Raw genomic sequence first — 9,999 nt, 5'->3', positions numbered from 1 at the left:
GATTTTTCAACAAAAAATAGTATAGGCGCATTTTTAATTAAAAAGATTAATTTTAAACCGAAAAAGGCAGTTTGAACAAAATAATTAAATATTACCCGATAAATATTAAATTTTCAACTAAAAAATGAGAAAAAAACGAATAATTTTTAATTTTAAAAAATATATTTGAAAAAAAAACGAAATTTTCCATAAAATATTTAAATTTTCAACCAAACAAATGCATTTTCAATCATAGAAATAAGTTTTTTTTTTTTACAAAAATAGATAAATCTTTGACAAAAAAGTTAATTTTTCAATCAAGGAAAGGAATTTACGAACAGAAAGAATAACATTCTACTTACAAAATCCGACTTTCCAAATACATAGTTGAATTTTCAACTAAAAAAATCAAGTTTAACCAGAAATTGAATATTTGAATTTTTAGTAAACAAATTAAGTTTTTAAAAAACGAAGCTTTAATAGAATATTTAAATTGTCAACTAAACAAATGAATTTTTAAGCAAATAATTTTCTACGAAAAAGACGAATTTTCAACAGAATTTAGGTAAAAAGATTAATTTTAAACCGAAAAAAGCAGTTTAAAGAAAATAATTAAATTTCATACGAAAACTAGTGAATTTTCAACTAAAAAATAACCAAAAATTAAATATTTTTCAGTTCAAAAAAATATCTTAAAAAAGAACTAATGTTCAATAAAATATTAAAATTTTCAGCTAAACAAATGAATTTTCAATCATAGAAATAAATTGTTTTACAAAAATAGATGAATTTTTGACAAAAAAGTTAATTTTTCAACCAAAGAAAGGAATTTATAAACAGGAAGAATTAAGTTACATATGAATTTTTAACCAATAATTTTCTAACAAAAAGACGAAGTTTCAACAGAAAAAACACGATTTTTCAACCAAAAATAATATAGACATATATAGACATATCTATATAGACATATAGACTAGAGTTAAATTTCCGAAAATTTAAAACGATTTAAGAGAATTTAGGATTTTTAATAACATAGTTCATTAATTATTTAACACTGTTAGACTGAAATTCTAACTCCCGGACAACTTGCACGCGTGACATTTTCAAAATTCTCTGACTTTTCTTTCACTGATTTTTCATTTCAAATAATTAATATTCCAATATCAGCATTTTAATCTTATGATATTTTTAGCAGAAAATATTTTCAGTAATCACAGTACCTATTGTCGTCAAAAAAAAAATGAATAGGTGACATTTTTTTCTAAAATAGGTGGCAAATAGGTGATAAAAAAATGTTCAATAAGACAGACTAACACGTTGTAATTTGCTGTAAACCGAGAGATGACCGAAATTTTTTTTCTTTGATTAAAACCGCCACCCTGAAAAATGGAGTATTTACATTTCCACTGAGAACTAATTTTCAATTTTTTAAAAAAATATCTTTTTTACAAGTACATTAAATTTTTTACCTTTTAGTTAAATCCGTTACCAAATGGTTAAATTTTCAAGCAAAAAAGATCATTTTTAAACACCCTAAAAGTTCAATTTTTAACCAAAAAATTAAGTAGATGAATTTCTAGCAAGAAAAGTTAATTTCCAATTTAAAAAAACAACAATAAAAACTAATTTTCTACAAAAAAGTTGAATTTTGTACCAAATAGTTCAATTTTACACCAAAATTTTTTAATTTTCAATAAAATAGTATAATCCTCAACCAAAATAGATAAATCCTTAACTAAGAATTTGCATTTTTAACCAAAAACTCAAAAAGATGATAAAGTTTCTATAAAAAATGAATTTTCTACCAAGAAAAATTTTTCAGTCAAGAATGAAAAATAATGTTAAACAAATTGTTGAATTTTCAACAAAAAATATTAATGTTTATCAAAAAATGTTGTAGTTGATATTTCCACAACATTTTTTTATTAAAAACAAAAAACAGTTTGTTGAATTTTCAAGCCAAAAAGCCTAATTCTCTATAAAACAATTTAATTTTGAAAGGAGAACGAAAAATTAAAAAAAAAAGTTTATTTACAATTAATCAGTTGATTTTTTAAACAAAATATTTGAATTTGCATTTAAAACAAACAAAAAAACATTTTTTCAACAAAAAGAATGGTTAATTTTATTTTTTAACCAAAAGACAAACTTACAACTAAAATGATGAATTAACAAAAAAATGAAATTTGAAAAAATTCGTTCAACTTTCAACCAAGTAATGGAATACTTAATGAATAATTTTTTTGGTTCAAAATTCGACTTTTTGGTTACAAAGTCTACTATTTAGTTAAAGATTTAATTGCTGTGTTGAAAATTAAAGTCTTTTGTTAAAAAGTAATTATTTTTGGTCGAATATTTATATTGTTTGGTTGAAAAATCATTTTTTTTTGGTTTAAGATTAATTCTTTTTATTTAAAAAGTCTATTATTGTATTTTTGTTTAAGAAATAATCTCTTTAAATTAAAAAACACACTTTTTGTGAAAATTCAACGATTGTTTTGAAAAATTCATCGTGTTTGGTCAAAAATGTATACTTTTGTAGAAATTTAATATGTTTTGGTTGAAAATTTATCTTTTTTGATTGAAAATTAATTCTTTTTATTTAAAAAAAAATTATTGTATTTTTGTTAAAGAAATAATCTCTTTCAATTGAAAAACACACTTTTTGTGAAAATTCAACAATTTTTTTTTGAAAAATTCATAGTTTTTGGTCGAAAATTTATACTTTTGTAAAAAATTCATATTTTTTTTTATTGAAAAATTATCTTTTTTGATTGAAAATTAATTCCTTTTATTTAAAAAGTCTGTTGTTGTATTTTTGTTTAAAAAATAATCTCTTTGAATAAAAAAACATACGTTTTGTGAAAATTCTACGATTTTTTTTTAACATTCATCGTTTTTGGTCAAAAATTTATACTTTCGTAGAAAATTAATATTTTTCGGTTGAAAATTTATCTTATGGTGGAAAAATCTTTTTTTTTTAGTTGTTACAAATTCACCTTTTATGTTAGAGAGTTAATAATTTTGATTGAAGTCTTTTTTTTTGGCATTTATTTCAAAACTCCATAAATTCGTTGAAAGTTTAATTATTTTATTGGAAATTCCACTAGTTTCTTAAAAAGTCACCTTTTTTTTTTGTTTCGAATCAATCTTTTGGTTCCAAATATCGATTATTTGGTTTAAAATTTATCTTTCTTTAGTGAAAGTTAGTTCTTTTGATCAAAAACAAAACAAAAAAAGTATCATATTTCTGTTTCAGAATTAATCTAAATTCAACTATTTTTTTAAAAAGATAAATTGTGATAAATTGTGGATTGAAATTTATCTTTTACTTGAAAAATCGTCTTTTTGGGTGGCAAATTCAACTATTTGCTTAAAAAATAATACTTTTTTATCAAAATTTCAACTTATTTATTGAACACTTGTATTTTTTTTATATAAAATCCATCCTTTCGGTGTAAAAATCCTCATTTGTTAGAAAAGTCATATTTTTAGTTGAAAATTCGTCTTCCTTGGTTCAAAACTAAACTGGCTTGTAAAATATTCATATTTTCAAATTAAAAATTATATACATAAACTTTCAAAAACAAATATCTTAATTTTCTACTAAAAAAGATCAATTTTCAACCAAAAATGGAATACTAAAGTTTTTAGTTTACACCATTAATTTAAAAAAAAAAAGAATGTTAAAAATACAGTTAACATGTCAAACCTAGAGATGAATTTTCATCTAATAAAAAAAGAAAAAAAAAAGTTTTTACAAAGGAAGTTAACCTTTCAACCAATAGGTCGAATTTTCAACTAAAAAAGATGAATTATCGACGAAAAATGTAATAGTTTATATTTCAAATAAAAATATGAATATTTAACAAAATAATTGAATCTTCAAACAAAACAGAATATTAATTTTCAATCAAACAGTTGCATTTTTAACTAAAAAGGATTAAATTTGTACCAAAAGAGAACAATTTCCTGTAAAATAGATGAATTTTGAATTAAAAAAAAATTATTTTCAATCAAGCAGATAAATTTTCTACGAAGAGGGACAAATTTTCAACAAAATATATGAATTTTCAACGAAATATTTTAATTTTATTTAAATTTGAAATTTAACTCAAAAGTTAAAAAAAAATCCATTATTTATTCAAATTCAACCATTTTTCAAAAAACTGGTACAAAAAGTTGAAAAAATTTGTAACTTTTATCAATTATAGAGTTCAAACATTCTAATTTAGTTCCAAAAAAATAAATCCACGTTATCATGTTTAATAAAAAATCAATGAATAAACTTTAAACTTTTCAAAGTTATATTTTTGTAAGCAATTTGAAGCTAGAATCCTTGAAAAGCTTCAAAATCTTATTTCAAAATCTAGAAGTTGTTTTAAATTTGTTTTCAAATTTGAAATTATTTTTGAAATTTTTTCAAAACTTTTAAATTTCTTTTTAAATGAATCTAGAAACTTTTCCAGAATTGTGAAAGGCTTCAAAAGAATGAAACCATTTTCTTAAGATTCCTAGGGAAATTGAAAATAATTTTTTTTGTTTTTTTTTTTTCAATTTGCAGAATTAAAAAAAAGAAGCAGGAAAAATTCGATTCATTTAAAAAGATATTTATCAAATTTTTCCTAAAATTTTCAGAAAGTTCTAAAAATTTATAAACATTTTCTTTAAATTATTCCAGATTCTTTTTTTACTTTTTTTTATTATTATTTTAAAATCTTTTAAAATATTCTCTTTAAAAAATTATTCAAAATGAAAAATAATATTCAATTTGCATTTTAAAATGCTTAAAACTAAAGATTAACGCTTAAAAATGAAAATCTCAAGTGGAAAGTCTTCAAAGAAAAAGATTATAAAATGAATTATATCATAATTGGAAAAAATATCAATATTCAACTAATTATTTAAAAAAAAAAAAGTATGAAATCAAACTTGGACAGCTTTTACCTTGAAAAATTTGTGAAATTCCCGGTCAAAAAATAAATTCACGATCATTTCCCGGTCCAGCGTTCACTCTGAATAAAATATTTAAAATTAAATTTACCAAATGCATCGGGTAATGCTGTCTTCGTCATCCCCTTCGCCCTCAGGCGCAGTTTCCGTTTCCTCGCCTTCCGGTTCGACCTCACGTCCAGCGTCACTGCTGATAGCACTCCCGGCATCGTCCTCGATGTTGTTAGTACTCGGAAGAGCTAAAAGAATTTTAAAATTAATATGCAGGCTGTTTTAATCCAAGAAAAAAAATGCCCGGTTTTTTCCCCGATTCACAAAAAAATTTTCCGGTTAATAAAATTGTTAAAAATCGAACTCTATTCTAAACATTTTTCCATTTAAAGTAATATAAAATAAACAACAAATTAAAGCATTCAAAATGGAACACTTGAACGAATTTTAAACTTTCAAAATTCAGAATTTTTAACATTCATAAATTAGAGTTCAAAAATTTAGATCAGGTTTTCAAAATATAAATCCATGTTTACATCTTCAATATTCTAAAATTAAAGAGTCAATCAACGAACTTTAAAATTTTATTATTTAAAGTAATTTTAAGCTACACATTAAAAATTGAAAAACAATTTTTTTTTTAATTAACAGTTCTTAAATGAGAATTTAAATTATTTTAATTTTTAATTAAAATTAAACTAATTTAATTAAAAATCATTTGCCAAATTTTGTTCAGAACTTTTAAATATATTTTACACTGAATTGAATTTTTCCTACAACTTTTAAAAATCTTGCAAATTTAGAGAAAAATATCCTTCAAATTTGAATTTATAAATAACAATAGAACACTTATTATTTGTAGTAAAAATTAAAAATAATTTTAAGAGATATTAAAAAGTTTTAATTCGGATATTCATACCGAAAATTTGGTAGGAAAAATTCTATTCAGTTAAAAATAGGTTTAGACGTTCTGAACAGTCAAATATTGCACTTAAAAATTCTTTAAATTAAAAATATACATTAAAAATAAAAATCTAAAATTAATTTATAAAGAAAATGAATTTTTAATTACGCATTCTAAACTTAATGATATCATAATTGAGAAAAAATCAATTCAGCTATTTTAAAAACTGTTGAAATCGAATACGGCCATATTTTCCTTCTGAAAATTAGTAAAATCGGGAATTTTACAAATTTTTATACCAACAATGCTCTCCAAGTTTTATTTCAATAGTTTTTAAAAATAATCAGTTGAATTTTTATCATTTTCAATTATGATATCATTCAGTTTAGAATGCGTAATTAGAAAATTTCCATTTTTTCATTTTAGTTTTTTAAATTTTAAGTGAACATTTTTCATTTAAAGAATTTCAAAAGATTTCTTCAGATTTCTAAGAAAATTGAAAATTATTTTATTTTAAAGGAATAATTTTAAGAAACTATTTAAAAAGCTTTCCAAAATTGTCAAAAATATTTTCCATTTGACAAGATTAAAAAAAAAATTAGGAAAAATTTGAATCATAAAAGATATTTAGAAGTTCTGAGAAAATTTAAAAAGTAATTGAAAATTTGAATAAATGTAAAACAACATGTAGATGTTTCAAGATTTTGAAATAAAATTTGAAGCTTTATAAAGATTCAAAAAAATGTATTTTCTAATATAAAAAAGTGTCATAAATTATATTTTAATCAAAAAGGATTAATGCTATACAAAAAAAAAGAGAATTTTAAAATGAAGAAAACGAATTTTCAACAAATAAAGATTTTTCACTCAAGAAAGAAATAAAATCTTATCTAAATTGTTGAACCTTTAAGTCAAAAGACAAATTTTCTCTAAAAAAATTTTATTTCCAAACCAAAAATATGACTTTTCAGCAAAAAATTAATTCTCCGCGAAACTATTGTATTTTACAACAGCAGAAATGAAATTTCAATCCAAAAAAATGATTTTTTTACCCAAAAAAGAGATTTTTCAACTAAAAAATATTAACCTTAAACAAAGGAAATGTTAAATTTTCAGTAAAAAAATCAATTTCAAACAAAAAAGGTTTTTCCGCTAAAGCAAAGAAAAAGAATTTTTAAACAAAATTTAGTTTAAATAAAAATTGTTCAATTTTCTATGAAAATAGATTTCAGTTTACTTTTAAACAAGAAATGAGTTTCTACGAAAAAAAATTGCATTTTCTATCTAATAAAGACGCGTTTTTAACCGAAAAGGCTAAATTTGTTGCCAAATTATAAAATTCTCAACCAAATAGTTGCATTTTTATCCAAAAAGATGAAATTTCTCTTAAAACAGATAAATGTTTATTAAAAAAAAAGGACATTTTCATCCATAAATGATTTCAGTTGACTTTTTAGCCCAAAAAAGAAATTTTTTAACCAAAAAGCATGAATTTTCAACGAAATCGTTGAATTCTCTACCAAATGGTTGCATTTTTATCCAAAAAAGATCAAATTTTTCTAAAAAAGAGCAATTTTTAATAAAAAAACAAAATTTTTTTAAAACGTTCAACTTTCAGTCATACAAGACTTCAGATCATTTTTCAACACTAAAATATAAGTTTAAACAAACAGAATTTTTTAAATAAAATACATACATTTTTATTCAAGAAATATCAAATTTCCCTTAAAAAAGATTAATTTTTTATTAACATTTTTTGTTTTAATAGTGGAAATTTCATTTCATTTTGTTATTGTCTGAAAACGTTAAAAAATCAGTTAAAAGCTTAAAATCTTATTTAAAAATATATATTTTGGTAAAAAATTTTTGTAATTATTCCCAATTTTCAATTATTTTTTAATTTTTTCAAAACTTCTAAATATCTTTTAACCTGTTCGAATTTTTTCTAAAGTAATACTTCAATTTCTATTTATTCTTCCAAATTTTTTTTGTTTTAAACTCTTTTTAAGTATTTTGTAAAAAAATAAGTTCTAAAAGAAAAATATGATTGAAAAATTTCCCAGAAATCTTAAGAAAATTTTTTCATCAATTTCAAAACTTTAAAAATCCTTAATCAATCCTGAAAAATAAAAAATAATTCCCTTAAAATTTTCTAATTTTTGTTTAATATTTTGGAAATCTTTCGAATGAAAATTTCTGAATATCTTTTAAAATGATTCGAATTTTTCCTACCATCTTGAATAAAACCTGCAACGTCTTTTAAAATGCCCCGAAAATCTTCCAGATTATTTTTTTTTTTTTTTACAATTTTGGAAATCTTTTTAAATCTTTTTAAAAATACTTTCAGGACTAATGACGAAGTTTATACAAAATATTCCAATTTTTTGCTCGGAAATAAGAACTTTCAATAAAAATGTAAATTTTCAATTCAAGAAAATAGTTTAATTTTCCACCCAATAGTTTAATATAAATATTTATGTGAAGTTTCCATCAAGAAAAATAATCTTTTATTAAGTGCAAACATAAATAAAATCGTTAAGTTTTAAGTTTAAAAATCAATTTTTCCAAAAAAAAACGACTTTTCAACCAAAAATATGTAAATTTGCAACCAAATCAATTTTTAACTACAAAATTGAATTTTTATCTAAGAAGATTAAATTTCAACCAAAACACAACGAATTTTCTACAAACTAGATACATTTTTCTCGGAAAAAATTAATTTTGAACTAAGAAAATTAATTTTCAACCAAGATTATTTTTCTACCAAAAAAAGACAATTAAAATGTTAGAAAAAAAATTAACTTTAAAATAAAAAAGAATAAATTTTTAACAAAATAGAACAATTTTCTACCAAAATCAAAAAATATCAACTTTCTACTAAAAGAAATGAACTTTCGAACTAAAAAGACGAATATTACACAAATAAAGTTGAATATTTAACCCAAAAAAATGCAATTTCTACGAAACCAGATGAATTTTAAAATTAAAGAGACAAATAAGTTTAAAAAAGAAGTAAATCTATCAATGAACTTTAATTTACAACCTAAAGAGACCAAACATTTTTTTGTAATATTTGAATTTGAGTGTAATAAACTCCATGGGAAATTTCCTTTCTTAAATTGAAAATATACATTTTTATTGAAAATCCATATTTCCGAGTAAAAAATTGGACTATTTTGTATCAACCCCGTCATTAGTCTTAAAAGTATCTTTGAAAATATTTGAACAGATTTTCAAAATGTAAAAAAAAAGTAGAATCATTTTAAACGATATTCAGAAATTTTGAAAGAATTTCAAAAATAATTCAAAAGTTGAAAAGATTCTAAATAATTAAAAATAAAATTATATACGAAAATTTCATTTAGATTTCTATGAAAATTAAAAGTGGATTTTCACCTTAGAAAATTAATTTCAAGAGAATATTTAAAAAAAGATTTAAAAAGATTTTCAAAATTGTCAAAAATATTTTCCATTTTACAGACTACAGTTTAAAATTCTTTAAATTAAAAATAGACGCTTAAAAATAAAAATCCAAAATGATGAATTTTTTAAAGGAAAGCATTTTTGATTGATATGCATATTTTTGCAAATAGGTGACAAAAAAATGTTAAATAAAGACAAAAAAACCCGAAAAATGGAGTATTTAAATTTCTATTGAGAACTAACTTTCAATTAAAAAAAAATTAAAACTATTTTTTTATAAAGCCATTGAATTTCTTATCACATAGTGAAATTCGTTACCAAATTGTTGAATTTTCAAGCAAAAAAAGATGAATAGTCTGCATTTTTAAACCATAAAATTTCAGTTTTTTTTACCAAAAAATTAGAGATGAATTTCTATTGAGAAAAATTAATTTTCAATTAAAACAGCAACAATAAAAACGAATTTTCTACAAAAAAGTTGAATTTTATACCAAATTTTTTAATTTTCAATAAAATAGTTTAGACCTAAACCAAAATAGATAAATCTTCAACTAAGCAGTTGCATTTTTAACCAAAAAGAGATAAAATTTCTACCAAAAAATTAATTTTCCACCAAGAAAAATTTTTCAATCAAGAATGGAAAATAATGTTAAGCAAATTGTTGAATTTTCAACAAAAAAGATTAATGTTTATCAAAAAATGTTATAGTTGATATTTCCACAATAAAATTTTAATTAAAAATAAAGAAC

The 9,999-nt window shown here is 21.2% G+C and overlaps 1 protein-coding gene across 4 annotated transcripts in view; it reads right to left on the bottom strand.

The window, feature by feature from the left end:
• LOC117177560 (protein piccolo) overlaps positions 1–9,999 on the bottom strand; it is a 147,660-nt gene that overhangs the window by 58,182 nt on the left and 79,479 nt on the right. For all 4 annotated transcript variants that reach the window (XM_033368372.1, XM_033368374.1, XM_033368373.1 and 1 more), the window contains exon 5: positions 5,024–5,171. In XM_033368372.1, the coding sequence (XP_033224263.1) occupies positions 5,024–5,171 (148 nt within the window). The remainder of the gene's footprint in view (positions 1–5,023; positions 5,172–9,999) is intronic.

Source organism: Belonocnema kinseyi, chromosome 7 (assembly GCF_010883055.1).
Source record: "Belonocnema kinseyi isolate 2016_QV_RU_SX_M_011 chromosome 7, B_treatae_v1, whole genome shotgun sequence".
In the NCBI taxonomy this organism is placed as follows: Eukaryota; Metazoa; Arthropoda; class Insecta; order Hymenoptera; family Cynipidae; genus Belonocnema; species Belonocnema kinseyi.
The sequence above is the reverse complement of the archived record's forward strand: the minus strand, read 5'-3'. Positions and strand labels throughout refer to the sequence as shown.